Source organism: Argopecten irradians, chromosome 4, assembly GCF_041381155.1.
Source record: "Argopecten irradians isolate NY chromosome 4, Ai_NY, whole genome shotgun sequence".
NCBI lineage: Eukaryota > Metazoa > Mollusca > Bivalvia > Pectinida > Pectinidae > Argopecten > Argopecten irradians.
In genome coordinates this window covers 39,344,567-39,365,868 of record NC_091137.1, presented here as the reverse complement: position 1 = coordinate 39,365,868, position 21,302 = coordinate 39,344,567, and the positions used below count along the sequence as shown (strand labels likewise).

General features: G+C 35.6%; 1 protein-coding gene across 1 annotated transcript in view; it reads right to left on the bottom strand.

Annotated features, from left to right (window-relative positions):
• Window positions 1-224: 224 nt before the first annotated feature.
• The window catches only part of LOC138321614 (valine--tRNA ligase-like), a 34,601-nt gene continuing 13,523 nt past the window's right edge, over window positions 225-21,302 (bottom strand). The window contains 27 exon segments of the mRNA XM_069265390.1: window positions 225-968; window positions 4,100-4,249; window positions 4,684-4,856; window positions 5,799-5,913; window positions 6,404-6,610; window positions 7,233-7,388; window positions 8,136-8,263; window positions 8,548-8,695; window positions 9,203-9,307; window positions 9,620-9,745; window positions 10,029-10,058; window positions 10,060-10,096; window positions 10,494-10,603; window positions 10,818-10,908; window positions 11,545-11,621; window positions 12,637-12,718; window positions 12,839-12,942; window positions 13,831-13,955; window positions 14,644-14,823; window positions 15,150-15,258; window positions 15,728-15,847; window positions 16,320-16,401; window positions 16,634-16,798; window positions 17,222-17,349; window positions 17,585-17,614; window positions 17,827-17,897; window positions 18,315-18,384. Of these exon segments, the coding sequence (XP_069121491.1) occupies window positions 903-968; window positions 4,100-4,249; window positions 4,684-4,856; window positions 5,799-5,913; window positions 6,404-6,610; window positions 7,233-7,388; window positions 8,136-8,263; window positions 8,548-8,695; window positions 9,203-9,307; window positions 9,620-9,745; window positions 10,029-10,058; window positions 10,060-10,096; window positions 10,494-10,603; window positions 10,818-10,908; window positions 11,545-11,621; window positions 12,637-12,718; window positions 12,839-12,942; window positions 13,831-13,955; window positions 14,644-14,823; window positions 15,150-15,258; window positions 15,728-15,847; window positions 16,320-16,401; window positions 16,634-16,798; window positions 17,222-17,349; window positions 17,585-17,614; window positions 17,827-17,897; window positions 18,315-18,384 (2,985 nt within the window). The 3' untranslated portion in view covers window positions 225-902.

Sequence of the window (21,302 nt, the reverse complement as noted above, 5' to 3'; positions counted from 1 at the left end):
ATTTTCTCATAAACCATAGCAATTTTGAATGAGTTTCATTTAATCATGAAATATTACATGGTATCCTAATAATGAATTAAGCTGTACAACTACAAATGTTAGCTAGCCTTAGCAAGAATTGTCATTACTGTGAACATCAAACCATCAGAGATGTATACAAAAGTACTAGAGTACTTCTTACATTGTAAAGTGTATTGGTAAATAAATAATATCAGCATTTCTTAATGTACACCTAATTACATAGCAATGCTCTGGTCCAGCGAGGTGTAAATGGCCCTGAGACAAATCAGATTCAACAAGTGAATATTGCAAATCTCCAGGGTACTTGAAAACTTCTAAATGAGAAAAAATGAAAACGGATTGTAATTTTTATATCCTTCTTAGGCCTAAAAAATGAAATGTCTGTTAGGGGTAACATTGACAAAAAAAATATGGTCGGTCCGTCGGGAAATTTTTTTCCCCTTTCACTGAAATGATGGTCCGAAGCGGAGTCTGAGATTTAAATCCCGACTTTTTACTTTCTTTTTTTTCCATTGAAAAGTGGAAAACAAAAATTAGGGTCGGGGGTAAAAAATTAGGGTCAGTTGGGTTACCCTAAACAGACATTTTTTTTTTGGCCTTATCTGTACTTTTTTGCACTACTTTTTTATGCAACAGATTTCTTTCTTAGGTCGATAACGTTTTCATGGTACTACATTGGAAGCCATTGAAGCTGTTGGAAGTTTTCTTATCCTTATACTGTATTGCACCATTTTTTGTGACAGATATCTTTCTTCTATCAATAATGTCCTGCTGTGATGTTCAAACTGACAGTTTTTCACGTTGATTCTAACCCATTCACCCGATCTTCAGTTCAATAAAACTGATCCACATCACCAGTAGTTATCTATGTGTAAGTAATCTCAAAGTTTCCCCAAGGTTTCCATGGCTTTTGTCAGTTTCTCTATTTCTACAGAAATCTCTGCCATCTGAAATGGGAAGAAAGAAAAAATATTAGAGAAAGAGTTCAATTCTTCAGTACTTTAAAGAATTCTTAAGCCGAAGAAAGTCTGCAAACAACATTTTCGATATAACAGACATCATGGCTGTAGACCTGTACGCCAATGGTTAACTTACACCCCTGCTACCCCTCATTTGAAACCATGACAACAAAAGTCAAGTTTAAAAAAAAAGGCCAAATATGCTCACCAGTAACTGATACACAAATTTCATTTATGTTCATTTTGATGTTTTCTTTGGTAACCATGGAAACTAAATGATATCCAATGTCTTCAAAACTATAACCATTGTATTTGTCACCTTTTAAAACCCCTATAAGCAGTTTTTAGCTTAATCCGACATTACATAATTTTTTACCAATCAGAAGAATCTGTTATGTTTCCATGGTAACCATTAATAAACCATGCAATATGTGCAATAATAACAATCAATATGCTACATTACATGACCAAGTTTGAACAAATTCCATCTAAACACTAATGAGTTAGTGACAGAAGACACACAGACAGACAGACATTATGATTCCTGGCCCCAAATTTTTGAAACATACTGGACATAATTCATTTATAAAAAAAAATACATGTAGATAGGTTACATAATGGGAAAAAAAAGTTTTGACTTAAGTTGTTCCTTTTTGTTTTGAGAAATCCACGCCAGTATCCTCCCCCCTAAACTTCACTGCAGGGGGTACATACATGTTAGCCACAGTTTGATCATTACTCTGAACACCTGGTAATACATGTACTGTGCCATGATTAAATAAATTATCAAACCCTGTCTGGACACGGACTGTCTGGAAGTGTACACAACACAGATCCAGACAACCTAATGAAATATGTTCAAGGTGTGAACAGTTCTTCTATAAAGGCCATCCATTTCACAACACTTGTGGTCAGCTGGCTAAATAGACAGGTGTGCAGGGATAACCAGGTGCTGATTACATAACACCTACAGATAACATGTTTATCATTAGTGCATTCTACACGTACAGGTGAGGTAATCTATCAATAATATTATTATCAAATTTGTTTCCTTTGTCTAGTATTTTCTATTGTTTATTTTTATATTATATGACTGCATTTGTTTTGTGTGTGTCTGGATAAAGAGGCAGACTGCCTTGAAAATTGGCAAATCTATTTTGTCTCCAAAGTTGGAATTACTTATCTTGCTCTTGGTCCTTGTATAGTTACTATTTGAAGTTTGTAAAGATCCTGTGTTAACCCAAACATACTGTTGTTATTACTTTTTTGACCCATAATAATACATTAATTAATATAAATTGACTTTATTTCATGTCAATAACACATGGAGTAAAAATATAAACAAGAGGCCCACAGGGCCTGTATCGCTCACCTGGTTTGTAATGCCAAGTAATGTTCTGGATACAGGTTCATTGTTTCTTTTCTAAAGGAATTTGAAAATTTACCTCTAATTCCCCTATTGTGCCCACCCCTCCTGCCCACAGGGGGTCAGAGCAAAAAATCATACAAAGTCTGTTCCCCTTCCTCCAAGGATGTTTGGGGCCAAATTTGGTCACAATCCCTGTAGAACTCTAAAACAAGTAGTGATTTAAAGGATTTAACTCAAATTCCCCTATTGGGCCCCGCTCCTCCTGCCCCGGGGGGTCAGAGCCAAAATTTATACAAGTTCTGTTCCCCTTCCCCCAAGGATGTTTGTGGCCAAATTTAGTAACAATCCATGCAGAACTCTAGGACAAGTAGCGATTTATAGGATTTACCTAAAATTTCCCTATTGGACTCCACCCCTCCTGCCCCCGGGGGGTCAGAGCCAAAATTTATACAAGTTCTGTTCCCCTTCCCCCAAGGATGTTTGTGGCCAAATTTGGTTACAATCCATGCAGAACTCTATGACTAGTAGCTATTTAAAGGAAATGTTGACGGACAGATCAACGGACGCCGCACCATGACATAAGCTCACCGGCCCTTCGGGCCAGGTGAGCTAAAAAATAAATATAATATTTGAACAGTAAATTACAAGAATGACCTAGAAAGGGACAATGCAGTGAGGCTAATTCTGTTACATAACCATGAAGCAAAATATGACATAAATGTATTGTTCTTCATTCCTTATGAAACACATAACAAGAAATATTGACAAATTCCATGACATTAAGTACCGGTACTTTGATTAATACCATTGAAATTCCAAATCGTTGATCAATATGATTCGGCAGGTACAATATGCACGCTATACTGATACCCGAGCCAAAGTCACGCACTATAAACAAATGCAATACATAACCACCAAGGTGTTGATGAAATTATTTCTAGACAAGAACAAGCATCTAATAAGGTAAACACACTACTGTAAGAGTGATTTAAGTAGTTCTAGACAAAAAAATCTTTACTACACTGGCAAGGGCAAGGGTTCGGCATCAACACATCCGACCACTATGTGTAATGACGGACAGTAAGCTAGTTTAGACATTTCACATACATTTCACTACAGTGGGCTTTTCTGGCATATCACAGTGAAGCTAACTAGTCTTATTTAATCTATTAGAACTGGTTTGTTTATGATGTATGTGCAAATTTTAATGTACTCTTTGACTGAATTTTCCCTTTTATCAAGAAAGATATTGATCTTAATTTTGAAAAATAACCTCCCAAAATATTCTCTTTAAGTCTAAAGTAAGAACCTAAATAATTTCCTTTTAGGATAAAGGTTTGTTAAAACATATATTCAGTCCCTTGAATCTGCTAATATAATAAACTATATATATATTAGTCAATAACTGAAGTATTGCTAATCATATTTCTGGTCTATCAATCCTCTTATTGTCATTCCTTCAGCATATTTTTTCACATCAGGGCTTGCAACACTATCGGAGTGAAAATTCATACCCTGCTTGAGGGAACATTCAAAGGCAAACTGCAGAGCAAGGTAACATATGCCCCTCCTTTCAATCGCCGCGATAGCCTATGAAAGGATTTGTTACTTATGGCATTGGGTACCTCACAGCATCATACACCTGCTGTGTAACCAACTGAATTCTTACCTTTTCTGTGTTCTGACCCTTTAACCATCACAGAATTCTTACCTTTTCTGAGTTCTGGCCCTTTAATAATTGAATTCTTACCTTTTCTGAGTTCTGGTCCCTGATTGTCTGGGGCACTTTACTTGTGTAGTCAGGTTTTTGGGAGGCCTCTGTAAGTTTCTGAAGTTGTGAACTGAGTTTATTCTTCTTTCCATCCAACTTGGTCTTTTCCTTACTGGGGTCAATTAGTCCCTAACATGGAAAAGTGAAATGGTTGTCATGGAAACGTTTCTATCTTTAATCTGTTAAAAATTGTCAGCATAAAAATGGTTGTAAACAGCTTTATTAGATATGTTTATTAACTTTTATTTTACATTTTTGCATAATGACAATTTAGTATCAAAACAGAGTTCCAAAAGTATGCGCTTTCTATTATTTCACCCATTCAGTAATTCCAAACAGGACACAAACACAGTTGAAACATTATCTTTAACATGAAATGACTCAGACATGGCAGAGGAAAATAAAATATAAGTTTTAGTCCCCATAACCATAACCATTTTGATGTATTGTAATTACGGTGGATCTGCCCAAGAATTCATACCAGTACCATCTTTTTAAATGATGATTGGGCTTACTGAAGTTTCCTTATATAGTGGTAAATTATTATTCAGTTAAATGATTACCTTGAGCATGAGATGACTTTCACACTTGGCGGAGACAGTTTGTACACAGCAGCCATCGGGAGGATTGTCGCCCACCAGGATAGATATAGATGAGGAGTTAGTCATGGTCTGTATCAGGTTACTATAGCGACCAAGCATGGTCCCGTCCTCCTGTTCCATACACTTCAGGTACACTAGTGAAAAAGGCAGAAGATGAAGATTTATTTTTCTTATAAAACACTGTTCTTAATTTATGTAATGATATTTAAAATTCACTTGTTAATACATTTTTTGTCTCATTACGCAACTTTTCATTTTTTTGCAATTTTCTAAGGCCAAACAAAATTAATTCTTAGTTTCTCAGGCCCCGCCGCATCGACATTTACCCCCCGCACCAACGTTTTTTATGCGCCATAACTTAAAAATTAAAATCGAGACCGCCGCATCGAACGCACCCCAAATTTCCATTCGAACTCGCCCGAAATTTCCATTCGAAAACGCACCCGGAAATTGGCTCCAATTTTAGTATGCACCTTTCATTTCCGGTAAAAAATGGCTGCCGATGTCAGCATGTGCTCAAAACGGAATGTTTCCTCCCAGGATTATGTATTTTCAACTGGTTTTCTTTGGATATAGTGAGGATTGAGATATTTAAAAGCTGTTCTGAAAGACTGAGTAAGAATTTACATTTTCTACACGTGTTTTCATTGATTTTCATGTCCTTCAAGTGAGAAAAAAATAAAATGTTATCTGCCGCATTTGTTTTCAGAGAAATAAAAAATAAAAAATATTCCCGCCGCCTGCACTGACTTTTTAAAAAAGTGGCCTGAGAAACTAACAATTAATTTTTTTTGGCCTAAACACCCTGGGTGCTTAATGGGTTGATTATGGTAATTATATATAACCAGGCAAAATAAGTAGGCAGTAAAATGAAATATCAGATTTTCTTAATTTGTAAATGAAATGGCAACTAAGGATTGATTTACTTTGAGAGTTATATCGAATATCAGGGATATTTTCCACTTGTTTTGAAATCCCTCCGAATTCATTTTTTATTTTTTCATACGAACATCAGTTTACCATATGTACAACAGCTAGGCCAGAACATAATATGATAATTCCATCCCTGTACATACCTTCAGCTTTGTTTTTGTTGGTCAAGTTGTAATCTGACCTCATGGAACGGATACTCTTGATAACGTTCTGGACAAAGTCTACTTCCTTCTCTAAATCACAGTTACAGTCTTGGTACTGAAAGCCAAGAAAATTGAAATTTGATTTCATGGTTAAATAACATTTCTTTTAAATTCAAATTAGAAAATTTATACACTGTACATACAATATTTTATTTAACTTTGTGTTTTCATAATCTGATAATATTGAATAAACAGAATGACCAGAATACTTGACAAATGTTGTCAAGAACGTGATCAGTGAAAATTTACAACACAGAAAATGGAGACAGGAGCTTTAATAATTAAGAAATCTGTCATAACACTTCAAAATGTGTCATTGACTTGGACAAAGTTTACAGTTATTGACATTCTTAAATCTGAATTTAGTACTGTTACGATTATTTCAAATCCTCATTCTATTTTTCTTCCTTATTTATAGATACATGTCAGTAAGATAATAGGTAAAATGTTTGTCTCATGCTTGGTCAATATTGTTTGACTATTTAGATAATACAACACATCATTACTTCGACTTCATGAAAGGTTTGTCATACATAAATATTTACATTGTCTGACTTTGGATAGCGCGTCACACAGATACTGGGCGGTTCTGACGTAGTTCTCCGTGGCAACCGTTGGTAGAGTTCCTCCGAGATAAACGGCATGAGTGGATGGAGTAGGAGGAGACCCGCCTCTAGACAGGAATACAGGACCTGACGGGTACAGTCCTTGGCCTCCTCATCTGTACCGTAAATCACGGGCTTAGAGTTCTCCTACAATACACAAACATTGTAACATGGAATATTAACTGTAGTCTAAAATATGAGAAAATAGCAAACAACATAGCAAATTAGGAAATATCTGTAAGACATCAACGCCCCTAGATACAACAGGACAGCACTTGAGAAATGCAGATAACATCATAGCTCTCCTCAATTAATGTTTTGATGATGCTCCTATGATTCTATATCAAAATGAAAGCTAAGGAAAAATTAAAAAATTTCACAGTTCTGATACGAATGAAATTCAAAATTGCATGCTACCTCACATTAAATATTTAGATGTGTCTATTTATTCTAGCTAAGATTCCCTGGGTTTCCTTGGTAACAAACAAAATCCTATACAAATCTTGGATTGAAACTAGCAGCTTTTCCATTCTGAAATGAGATACACTCTAACTTCGCTAAAAGGAATCTTGTAACGTAGAGTTTTTCTTCCAACTTTTAAATTGAACAGTGTGACTGACTGAGATAAAAGTATATTTACAGGACTGTAAATACTGTACATCTTATATGTTCAACCACATGTGAGAAGAGTCTTTGACTCAATGTGCAATCGAATGAAAATAAAATCAATTATTATACCGTATGCCCTTAAATGGTGATGTATACGTACCAAGTACCAATCACAGAGTTCATACAACCAGAAGTTGTAACAACAAGTGGTGACAGCGGGGAAGTCGTAGCTACGGAAACCATTACCACACTGATCTACAGCGTACGACAGTCGGCTGAGGATCCAACGGTCCATCTCCGTCTCCTTACCCGATAACTGAAACACAAAATTATAAGGTGTTAAAGTTGGTCTGTTTTACTTAGCTGTCAATATTAGAAGATCACTCCATGGCAGTATACAACTCAGTACCCAGGGTATAATGGTCTTGGAAATTTATAGAAAAGCTATTTCACTTCCTCCCATTACTTACTGTAAAGCTCTTTATTTTCATGTACACAGTATTTCGCGTATACTAACAAATTTGAGAATACATAAATATTTGATCAAGGGCTCTTACTTAAAATCATGTATTTATGTAACTGGTTATACAATTTCTTTGTGGAACATTTGACTTTGCTTTCAAACTAAACTAGAACTGTCGCCAGAGTGAACGACTAATACCCGCTACACAAATTTAGTAATAACTCCATTAACAGGAGACATTGCAAAACCCTATTCAATGTATTGCTTAGCCAACTCCCATTTTATCAAAATATGTAAAGTAGTTTAGGAGGAGTTTGCCAGACAAAATTGTGTCTACATATAGACAGACGCACGGACAGATGGACAACCCAATTTTAGTAAACCCCCCCCCCCTTTTACTAGTAATTGTGTTACAGGAGGCATAAGCAAGCGAATATTTGTATCACACAAAAATAAACGTGGTTTACAGTAACACAGTGCATTAAACAGTTACAATATAGGTATGGGTCCTAATCCTGCACAATTCAACAAATATTGCATCAATGATAGTCATCCATCTATAAAATTCATTAAAGTTATTTAACGTTTCCATTGTCTCACCTTTCTTGTAGGATTTGGTTTGAAGTTTTCGCCCAGAGCTCCCAGAGCAAACTTGGTGGCGTTCCACAACTTGTTACAGAAGAACCTGTAGCCTTGGACACGGAGGACATCCAGGTTGATATCACGACCTGTAATTACATACATCGGTGATATTAATACCTAATTACAATGATATACGTGGACACCGAGGACATCCAGGTTGATATCACGACCTGTAATTACATCATAAATACCTAATTACAATGATATACGTGGACACCGAGGACATCCAGGTTGATATCACGACCTGTAATTACATCATAAATCGTAATTACCTAATTACAATGATATCCCTAGACATGGAAAATATCCAGGTTGATATCACGACCTGTAATTACATCATTAATGTTAATTAACTAATTAAGACACTAACCTTGAGCTGTGTAGGCTAACAGAGCAAATCTGAGAGCATCAGTGCCACACTCTGGTATACCATTGGGATAGTCAGCTTTCTGTCCCTCCCGAGCTTTGGCTATCTCCTTCTGTTCTAAGTTTCCATCCTCCAGTCGCATGTGTAGATCCTTAAATATAGTGAAACATGAGATATAGTCACTAAAAAATCTCTAAACTGTAATGCATAGTGAAAAGCAATCTTTAAAATCCAGTCATCCAGAGCTTTTTATTTACAGCTTCAGAATGCATATCCAATACACTGTATATTGTCTAGACCGGATGTCACCAAGACCAGTCTATTTGGCCGGTATAGGCAGGTTTCCAAATAATGCAGGAAGAAACTACTATACAGTTATGCTGGAATACACAGGGTCCAAATTAGACAAGGTTCGGTTTTAACAAGATATACTGGATTGACAATACAATGATGTCCCCCCCCCCCCAGACAATAATATTAGTAAACTTGACACAAATTCCCCTTGCTCTTGCTTCCATCTACCTATCAAAGCAGGACGGGACAGAACAGACTTGGGTTACACTAGATTTCCCCCATAGAATGCCCCTCAATTTCATAATTTTCTATACCTTTTCTCTGTGTCCCTTACCGGTGTTTACAGACAGGTTTGACTCCTTACCTCTAGTGAGATTCCATGGATTACATCGATAGGATCAATTACATTGCCGAGAGATTTGGACATTTTCCTTCCGTGAGCATCCCTCACCATAGCATGGAGATAAACCTGCAAAAGACATTAAAATTCTTACATTAATCTGCAAGATTCAAATAATTTCTTTTATCACATATAACTTTTTTCTATTGAAATACCCCCACACTTCATTTGAATGTTCCTCCATTATTGTTTCTTGTCATTATTAAAAGAAAAAAATGAGGACTTAAATTTTGCAAACTCAAATCAATCTTTATTTTTTCTGTATAAAAGAATTTCATCAGATATTTAAAGCATGAAAATCTGAAGACATAAATGCCTCACCTTCATGCCCTCCATTTCTTAATGAAAAAGTGTTTGTGCAATAATATTTTCATAGCATACCTCCTTAAATGGGAGCTTGCCCATTAACTCCAAGCCCATGGTTACCATACGGGCTACCCAGAAGAACAGGATGTCATGTCCCGTCTCCAGCAGTGTGCCAGGGTAAAACGCCTGGAGTTCTGGTGTCTGTAAACAATAGTCACTCTTATCAGTATACGATAAACAAGATTTTGTCTTTACACAAGCTGACAGCCATTTCAATCAACATGCAGTAGATCAGGCTTTTAATAGTCTTAAATAAAAAGTAAGTAGTGTGTGAGAATGCAGAATGGAAAGTCACCAGTCAATAAACAATCGGGCCTACTGGTATGTTTATATTTTAATTTTGTCATAAGATTTAAATCTTTTACAAAAAATTTCCACTGGTTTTTTTTTTTTTATTTACAGTGAAGTGGTATAAATCACTTACCTTGTCTGGCCATCCAAAGATGGAGAACGGGGAATATACCGGAGGAGAACCACGTATCCAACACATCTCTTCATCTGAAAGAACAGCAGTATTACATAGAAATACGTGTGCCTAGCTAACAGAAAAGTTCATTTATAATGCTTCCGTTAATATTTGTTAATATTTCTCCATGTACTAGTATATCTTTGGTAAGATTCAATATATTAATCTAGCAGAATTCATTATTTTTTAGTGCATCAGAAAGGCAATGCCATAGTAACCTATCAAACTAGAAATGTTGTTAAGGCGATAATTTCCTTTTTCATATGGAATCTATATGGAGGAATACAACAATACAGGTCTGATATTGTGAACATTATTTGTGCTTTTTCCAAAATTCCTTTTCAGGGCCATAAAGAGAAAGAATTCTGACAGCAGTTTTTTGAAATATTCCATCCGTTGCCTTCTACATCCAGTAATGTATACTGACCTTGTTTGAGGGATATTTTGTCCTCGCTGACCTTGAAACGTTCGGCAGCTTTCCTACGCACCTCTTCCTCTGATCGTCCACTCACCCAGTACTTTTCATCTGTATCCTGTATAACAGATGTTGTTTAGATGTTTACAGAATGACAGAGAACTTACACTTCATATTAAGGAAACATAAAACTTCCATGAAAATTAAATCAACTATTATTTTGTTTATAGAAGGATAAAAAAAGTTTTTAGAGTGAACTATATGAGAAATGCTTCGTTTTTTAGCTGACAATTATTCAAGTTCTTGTTTCACATAATGAATGACACACTTACCTCCCCTGGTGGAATAGATGTGTCGTCAACGGTTATGAAGTATGCAGGTATGCGATGACCCCACCACAGCTGTCTAGATATACACCAGTCCCTATAGGTTTCCAAAAGTAGGTTATTATCAAAATAACTGAAGTTGATAACTAGTTTATTTAATATTTTACCATTAAATTTTACACAGTATATAAAGAAATTAATAGGAATATACTGTACAGCTAGTTATTTTCGCTGGGATATTTTCAGTTTTTGTAAGCGAACGCCATGGTTGCAATCATCTGATCCATGAAATATTAGAATTGGTTAAATTACATACCACATTGGTACTCTTGAAGTCAAATTGCGAAAGTTTCCTTCCTTAAATTCAATATCATAATTTTAAATCAAATTTGCGAAAAGTCACTGACTACATGGTAACACAGGTATTAAAAAGTAATGTCTGTGCTCAATTGGAGCAGGTCTTGTTTGTTAATTTATCAGTTTGTATGAGGATACAGTATTGGTAAACTTTAGCACAAGTAAAACTTCTCCAAAAGATCTTGTAGACCATAATTGTCTACAAATACATAAACACCCTCCTTCATCCTATAGAATTAGCACAGAACTTTAGCATCAAACGTTTGGGGAGGGTTCCTTGATTCCAATTGGGACAGTAATTGATGATTCTGAAAAATGGTGATGTATTTGCGGACAGAGACTTATATACAGATAAATATTTTAATTAGTTTGTTACCTAGAGTTTTCCAGCCAGTGGTACCAGGTTTTATCATGCATGTCTGGTATCAGTTTCAGCTCTCCTTCTCTCACAGCCTGCCAATGATATCAAATACAATATATACAATGAGTCACATGGTGTATTATGCACTGTAAACTTTGTTGCATTAAAACCAAGGAATATGACCAGGGCCTAATTTCATAAACATTCCTTGAATTCCTTAACTTAAAATTCTGTATAGGAAAGCATATTCCAAATATGCATATTACAGAGTTATCTGCCCTTGCGGGTAGGTATTGATTGTGACGTCATGTATTTTCGAGCGTAACGTCATAACTTTTCGGAGAAAATGACGTGAATTGTGCTCACAAAATAATGACGTAACAATCAATACCTACCCGCAAGGGAGCTAACTCTGTAATATTCAAAGACGGAATAAGATTTCAAGGAAGGCTCCTTAACAGGCTTAACTTAAGATTTTTGCTGAACTTAAAACTTTTCCTTATCTTCTCTAATGCTATCCTATGCGAATTTTAAGTTAATGAATGTGCATGAAACAGGGCCCACTTAAACCCATTTTATAAGGTCAAATTCTCCAATTAATTCTAAAAGATTCTCTGGCATTACATATCTGGTATAAAATTTATTAATAGTAGACATTAAGAGATCCTGCCTCAGTAATGAATCTTGTATTACTATTGGTTAAAATAACTTCATGTGATATCCAAGATATTGTCGTATCAGGTTAGTAAAATCTCTTATTAAGTTTGAGCGATGAGTTATCTTTCTTCGCCCATAACAACATAAGCAAAAAGATGGTGGCATGCAGATGACACTGAAACTTAACGCTGATACTACTATCAAAAGCTACGCAAAATCAACAGATTTGGACCATTACAACCTATTTGAGTCGTTCAATGAGATAAAAATGTCTGTTTTGCAATATTTTTTGCAGTTATTTTTCATTTACTTCTTTAAAATGGTCTTCAATTATATAAATTTGTTATATGGTTTGACCTATGGCTATGTATCGTCTCACCTAACTTTGCTGTATTAGGTCACTAACAAACTGTGTATTTTATGATATAGCCATTTTTCCCTGTGAGTTACCTTTACTGCCTTGTCAGCCATAGACTGCATACTGACATACCACTGTGGCTTCAGTAGGGGCTCTATCACATCTTTGGAACGACTAGAACAGAAGCATAAAGGAAAGATATGTATTTATAATGACTCAAACTGTATAAGTCCGACCTTTATAAAATCAAAATCAACAACCCCCACCACCACCGCATACATACAATACACTTACCTACAGATAGGTACAACCATAGGGTTATCTTTGGTCTCCCTATAAAGACCTTTCTTCTTCAGACCTTCTAAGACTGCTACACGTGCATCAAATCTCCTCATACCCTGGAAACATCAATCAAGTAAACCCAATTTCAATAAGACTAAAGTTTTACAAAAGTCAAATAAGTAAGGTTACATTAAGTTTCATTAGTTTTGCATAAGTCAAATTTGTCCAGTTGCAATAAGTTTCACAAGTTTTTACGGTCCGTAAATATGTCCAGTTACATTAAGTTTCATAAAGTTTTACATTAGTCAATTAAGTCAGGTTACATTAAGTTTCATTAGTTTTGCATCAGTCGAATAAGTCCAGTTCATCATCAAATTTCATTAGTTTTGCATCAGTCGATTAAGTCCAGTTACAATTAGTTTCATAAGTTTTAACAACAGTCAAATATGTCCAGTTACAATAAGTTTCATTAGTTTTACATCAGTGGATTAAGTCCAGTTACAATTAGTTTCATTAATAGTTTTACATCAGTCGAATAAGTCCAGTTACAATAAGTTTCATAAGTTTTACATCAGTCGAATAAGTCAAGTTACATTAAGTTTCAAAAGTTTTACATCAGTCGAATAAGTCCAGTTACATTAAGTTTCAAAAGTTTTACATCAGGCGAATAAGTCCAGTTACAATAAGTTTCATAAGTTTTACATCAGTCGAATAAGTCAAGTTACATTAAGTTTCAAAAGTTTTACATCAGTCGAATAAGTCCAGTTACATTATGTTTCATAAGTTTTACATCAGTCGAATAAGTCAAGTTACATTAAGTTTCATTAGTTTTACGTCGGTGAAATAAGTCAATTGACAATAAGTTTTACTAGTTTCGGACCTGTAAGTCATGGAAGATGTTATAAAAGGTTACCAGTACATCATTGTTTTTTTTACTAAGTAGAAACTGAATTCTAAGATTGCTCAATGATCCTGGAGCAAGGATCTTCACTTGAGAAACTTACAGCAAACTCTCCACAATCTGGAGTCATGTTGCCTTTTTCATCTATAATGGTGAGGAAAGGCAGATTGTGGCGCACTCCAACCTCGTAATCGTTGTGGTCATGGGCAGGTGTTATCTTCACGGCTCCTATATAAAACAGAACAACATTTCTTCATGATAGATAAGTCTGGTGTATGTGTCTTTGCTAGGGGGTTATAATGAATAAATTACATATTACTACATAATGGTCAGACGGGTGGCACAATAGCATCACAATTGACTTCCCAGAAGGGTGTAAATATACACAGTTATCTTCCGGAATATGTGTTTCTTCACTTTGGTTTTCATTTTTTACACACATGTTACTGACATTATTTATTGAATTTCTGATACAATTATTTTGAATTTTGATATTATCCATTCTTGTTTTTATAACTGATGTAAAACAAATTGAGCTTTATTTTTAACTTTGATTATTTATAATGAAAGATGATTAATGCATTTTCATATTTCTACAATCTGATTAAAATACAGATCACCATTATACACTATGTTCCACTATGTTACACTACATTATAACGGCAACCGGCGGCACCAGATGAACCTAGAATATACCATTTAGTACCTGGCTCAGGAGCTGCATCTCTTATTTTTTCAATGATAGTGTATAATGGTGATAATTTTGTGTATAATGGTGATCTGTATTTTAATCAGATTGTAGAAATATGAAAAAGCATTTATCTGTATTTTAATCAGATTGATATTTCTAATGCAATCAAAAGTCCTGAAGTAATTTCAACTTCAAACATAGTTTTTAAAGTGAATTAAATCCTACCTGTTCCAAAGTTCCTGTCTACAAAATCGTCCAAGACGATGGGCATACGTCTGTCAATGAAGGGATGAGTAACAAATCGACCATGTAGATGTTTGTATCGATCATCCTCAGGATGGACGGCCACACCAGTATCACCGAGCATTGTCTCAATACGAGTGGTGGCTACAACGATCTCCTCATCTGTAAAAATAGCAATCAGAATATCATTATATCACTGATAATGCACAATGGAAGAACAGTATAATTACATTGAACCCTTGATAATTCGGAAAACTTCGATCCCAACCTAAACCGTCTGAATTCCGAATTTTCCAGACTGCTGCGTTCTTAGTTAATATGTAACATTACAGTTATCAGTTCTCTAACATTTTTTTCCAGACTGAGAATTTTCTGGACTATTTGGATTATAGGGGAACCAATCTATAAACATGTTCACGTTTTTTCACCACAGTTTTCACAATTTTTATGGTTTGACTGTATCCCTGAACAGAGAGGACATTTGATACCTGAGCCTTCCACTTGATAGGCGAAAGACACAATCACACCAAACTCAATCTTCTCTTTGTAACCCGCTACAGGTAACAGGGTACGGCCAGGTATCTCTTTCTTGTCTACCTGTAATTAGACAATAACATAATTAATCAACAATGTACCCCACCACAGGTAACAAGGTACGGCCAGGTATCTCCTTGTCTACCTGTAATTAGACAATAACATAATTGATCAACAATGTACTCCGCTACAGGTAACAAGGTACGGCCAGGTATCTCCTTATCTACCTGTAATTAGACAATAACATAACTAATCAACATATACCTGAATCTTCAGGGAGATAACTGTAGGGAGAACTGGTATGGTTTAAAGTGCTTTTTTGTTACATTTTATCAATACAAAGGGAGGTAATCCTAACTAATGACATATTGCATGACTCGATGACTGTTGCAGAAAATTGAGTTGAATAAGGAATTTCATTATTGATATAGATAACTTACAGTCTAGCCCTGTAAACTTTTGACATTATAAACTTTGATTTTTGATAGAAATCAAATTGAAAGTGCAGACAAGAGAATGACAAAATACCAACCTCAATTTCTGAGATGGCAGAGTTGAGAGCACACGACCAGTTTACAAGTCGTACACTACGGTAGATCAGTCCTTTCTCGTGTAACTGTATAAACGCTTCCTGTACTGCCTTCACCAGTTTCTGTAATCATTATTAAATGTCAAGTATAAATACACATTATAGAATTCTCTTGCATGTCGTCCAATTATATATTTTAAATCTAAAATTTGCAATAGAAAATAAGAAAATTTGGTATGGATTTTCCACCCATAAATCCTCATCTTCATGAGCAAGCTGCATTATTAATGTTGAAAAAATATCTAATTAAGACTTAAAGAGCTTTAACAATCGATATGAAATTATAGATTAAACAATAAGAGGTCATGGTGGCCATCTTGGATGCTTGATCTGGTGAAAAATCAAGGGCTCACAACTAGACATCATACTGATTAAGAGTTTATGAGATGAGAGCTGCTAGTTAATTCTTCAGATTAGCCAGTTTTATTGAATCCAGACAGGACAGTATGGAAATGGGCAATGCTATTTCATAATAATGTTCCCTGGATTATTTCAAGTGGGCCATAATAACTGCCAAATTAACATCATGACTTACGGGATCCATGGTAAAGCAGGCTCTATCCCAGTCATAGGATCCTCCTAGCTTCTTCAGTTGGTGATAAATACGGTCACCTTTCCTTTAGGAAAAATAATCACAATATTACTATTATAAACATCTTAAACAGCACAAGAATTATGTCCTTTTGTCTTTAAAGTTCATGATCAAAGACATACATAAGCATCTTTTTTATAGCTTAATAAAAGTACCATTTGAAAAAAGAACATGACGACGTTTCATGGCCATTTGTTCAGTGAGTTTTATCTACTTTAAAGTCAATATAATAAATTTGACAGGAATATTTCTCTTACTCATTTTTCCACTTCCATACTTCATCTACAAATTTTTCACGACCCAAGTCATGCCGTGTCAGATTTCTCTCTCTCTTGATTTTCTTTTCTACCACCACTTGTGTAGCGATTCCTGCGTGATCACAGCCTGGGTTCCATAACGTCATCTTGCCGTTCATCCTATGCCTGTGTAAATGTATTGGAAAGTGAAAGTGAACCATAGTTCTGAATTAACACATCATTGAAGACCCATCATTAAACAGTATGCTTGATTACATTAAGTGTATCATATTGAGATCAACCTTGGGACTTGGATGATGACATTAACAGTGCTGTAAGACAGTCATCCTTTATAATACGTATGATTTAGTATGAACTATGAAGATCTATACCAGAGCTTATAAACACAGTCAACCAAAACTTATGTAAACTCATTAGAAAGTGAAAGTATGTTTATCATAGCAAATTCATACCAATATACTTTTATTCCTATTTGGAGACATATATCATACACAGTATTAATACAAGTCCTTTATTTCATTAGAGTATCATATTGGACTTTACAGTTAAGAAAATATATGAGCAGTTGGTATCTACTGTTACACATACCATCTTACTATGCAGTCCTCTACGGCTGTGGTCAGTGCGTGTCCGAGATGGAGAGAACCTGTGACGTTTGGGGGAGGAATCACGATTATAAACTTATCCTCATAGGGCACGCTGTTGATGTCTCGGCCCTGAAAATGACATTATAGACAAAATGTGGGTGTCGTTTATAGGAAATGCAAAGACAGAAAATGAAAGAAAAAAAATCCATGAATTTGTGATTTAACTTTGAACAAACAATTTCAATTAAAGAATGGAACTCAAAACATATTTTGAATAAAATTAAATGCCATAAAAAGTCTAACAGATACACATAAAGACTTCATCTATTTTCTGATCCTACCCTGATACTGTAATTAGACCTACCCAATACTCGGGTCTGAAGAATCCCTGACCATTCCACTAGTCGTACCAGGCTATATCCTGATATATATATCCCACCCTTTTACTATTAATAGACCTACCCCTACTCGGTCTGAAGAATCCCTGACCGTTCCACCAGTCGTACCAGGCTGTCTCTACATAAGTAGATATATCCTATACTATATATAGACCTACCCTGTTACTATTAATAGACTCCCCATACTCGGGTCTGAAAATCCCTGACCGTTCCACCAGTCGTACCAGGCTGCCTCTACATAGTGGGGACTGTAGGAGTCTGGCATGTCACCAGAGATGTCTGTGGAAACACAACACACTTGTCAGATAGGTATTACTAGTAATGGTACATCAGTTATCAGTTAATGGGTAACATATATGTCATCCTGTGGCAACCAAGTGGGGTGAGTGGTAGGGGGGTGGGGGTAGGGGGGGTAGGGGATGCATTGGCAAATGAGGACCCCTGTTACAGCTGATAAACTCTTGTTACATACATAATATCTGATATAAGATAAAATGAGTTAGTTATCTTGTTCGTAATTGTTTTAAATATTATCAAGATTACTTTAATTTTTTTTTTAAATAATACAATGTTCCAATAATTAAATTTCCATATACATGTTCATTTAAACTAACTGATCAAGATTTCTTACAATTAGTAGTAAATTTAGCCTATTTTACTATCAGATCTACAAGGAAACAACAGAACATATCTTACCTTTTTTCTCGCCAGGTTGGGTTTGTTTGTCATATGTTATTGTAGCTTTTTCCTTTTTCTCCTTTTTCTTCTGTAAATACATAAAACAAACAAAAATATGTAAGTTTTGTTATAAAAATCCATTATTCATTAGGCTTTTTTGTTATCTAACACCTTTACTAGTTTATTATTTTTTTCCTTCCCAGGTGTTTTTTTTTGTTATAGCAGACTCATTAACTTTATGTTTTGTACAACAAATCCTACTGGAAACAAGTTTCATTTTTAAAACCTGCCTTAGAGATCACCTCTGTATAAAGACCACCACTTAATAAGACCACTTTTCCAGGGTCCCAAATGAACAATTTCAAAATAATTCAACCTGTGTATAAAGACCACCTGGCTACATTTATAAAGACCATTTTTCCTTTGACACTTTTCTTGACTTCTTTTATAGACAAATTTTGGGTTATACCTACAAACACCTACATATCTTATGGTACATGTATCATAAACACTGATATTTGGGAGGTAAAGAAAAATTACATAACGTCTCTAGACTCACAACATAAATGTTGACAAGTCTCTCTCTATTTTGTATATATTAGTAGATGGGAGAGGGGAGGTCAACTTAACTGAATTAGTAGAAAATTGGTATGAGGCTCACAGGGGTGGCCAGTTAGCAACAATATATCACACTATAGTGTTAGCTGATATCTACAATTAACACAAAACACAGTTCCAGCAGTAAATCAGGTTTGTATCACTGCTATAGGTAATAGGAGTGCTAGCTTTCCCAGGCGTATTATAGGCATGACTAACAGGATATGGGGAGGGGTACAAGGGGACATATTGACAGGCTCAATAAATAAATTCTATTCCTCCTCCTTGACCAATCCTCCAACTTGTTTCCAACTCCCCACCATATAGCCAGTCTGTTGTTAAGAAATGAGGAGGAAATAGCACCTGTTACATGGCTGTTAACAAGTCTCCAAAACCACAATCCAGTAAACACTCCCTTTCCTTCTTTTCTCTTACTCCTTCACCTTGTCCTAACATCCTTCTTACTATTCCTTCCTTTCTTCCTTGTGTCCTCTATCTCCTCCCCACTCTTCCTTCCTTTCTTCCTTGTGTCCTCTATCTCCTCCCCACTCTTCCTTCCTTTCTTCATTGTGTCCTCTATCCCTCCCCACTCTCTTTCCTTCCTTCCTCATCACAGTAAGCCCAACCTCTGTCTCATCCCTCTCCTCCATTATCTGTTTCCTTTTATTGCCTTCCTTCACCTTGACCTCAAAACTCTTCCAAATCTCTGCCCCTTCTCCTCTCCATTAATAATCCCAATAATTCTCCCTCTCCCCTTCCACACAACCCATAGCTTGTCCCCATTCTTCATGACCCTTTCCCTGCTAATGATAAATACCAATAAATCACACCCAGGATACCATTGTATATCAGTGCTGGGTGACAGCTAGGGGGCAAGATTGATTAGCTGTTATCTTATTAATTTCACATATCTTCAGCTTACAATGACTTGATGTTTAATTAGATTTAATTCAAAAAGGTTTTCAAGATTTGGATCAGAATCTGTAGATCCAGATGTAGAACTGACATATATGTAAGAATCTCCAACTTTTGCCTTGACATCAGTAATCACTTGACTATTAATTACAGCCTTGAGGTCAGTGGCCTTTACAGTCCTGTTACATAACTGACCCCTGGATCACATCCCTCTTTCCCACATCAGGCCCTGACCTACATTAGTAAAACACTGGACTCTGGCAGTAGCAGGGAAAATATGACTTGGATTATATATAACTCAAGAAGGGGTGAATAAGTAATTAAAAAAAATTAGTTCAGGTTCAAACCAAGAACTTTCTGGCGATTCAAGACCTTGTAATTTGTGAGCTCTATAAGTTACAGACAATAATGAGGTAAGGTAAAATCGGTTTTGTTGACAAAATTGTTCGAGTTTTGCTAAAAATGATTCCATAATGTTCAATTATAGAGTTAATTAATCGTTGTACAGCGCTTGAACATCATATTTAGATATTGCTAGTGCACCGCAACAGACTATTATAAAAGAAAATGTATTAAACTGTTGTGCTTTTGATGATGCAGCAACTCAACGCAGACATATTATATGAATGTCGATAATGGAAAATGTGGAAGAGAGGTAGACTTAACCCATAATGGGCTATGTTGGCATATTGTTTTCAAAAGGTCATGACCATGCAGTGGTAAATAATATATTTTTTTTAAATAGCTGTATAATGTTGTGGATTATTTTTTTTGCAATATCATGATTTGGGGCAAAACGTGGTTGTTGGAGGCCAGGACACGTTTTTACGGGTTGTGCCCCATCCAAGTGTAGTAAATCTGATCAAGCATGTGCCAGCTCCCCTAAGTAACCGCATTAATTAAACAAGGTGGCTGTCTACACTCAACTGAAGGACATGACACTGGCAGGGAAACCACTATGGTGAACATGACAGAGCTGAATATGCACTCTAGGGTGTACAATAGTGTTTAAGGAGATTCTGGTGTCCTATACTACCCAACAATGTCAGATAGGTGTTGTAGTAACAGTGTGATTTTTTATCACAGGGATGCTTTGGACATTTTCATGTTCAAAGACAAAACTGACATAGATAGTTAGGGATTAGCAATACACTTTTGCATTGCTTGAACTTTTTTACAAGGTATAACTGATCTCAAACTTACGTATAGGTGTTGAACCTATGATCCAGTCTGTTCAGTTTTAATCGGACATTACGTGGTACATTTGTGGGCTTTTCTTATAATACTTCAAAATCCTGCAGGACACCGTTCTAGTTGAGTCCAACTATCTATCACCTGGACAGGTATGTAATGACAAGAAATTAGCTGTACAATCTGGCCCTGATTTCTCGAAACAAAAGTACAGATTAAAGTCAAAACTTAAGTTTTTCTCCTTATGTAACTTATTGCAATTTATGACTTAAGTCAGTTTTTGACTTAAGTTTGTTTCGAGAA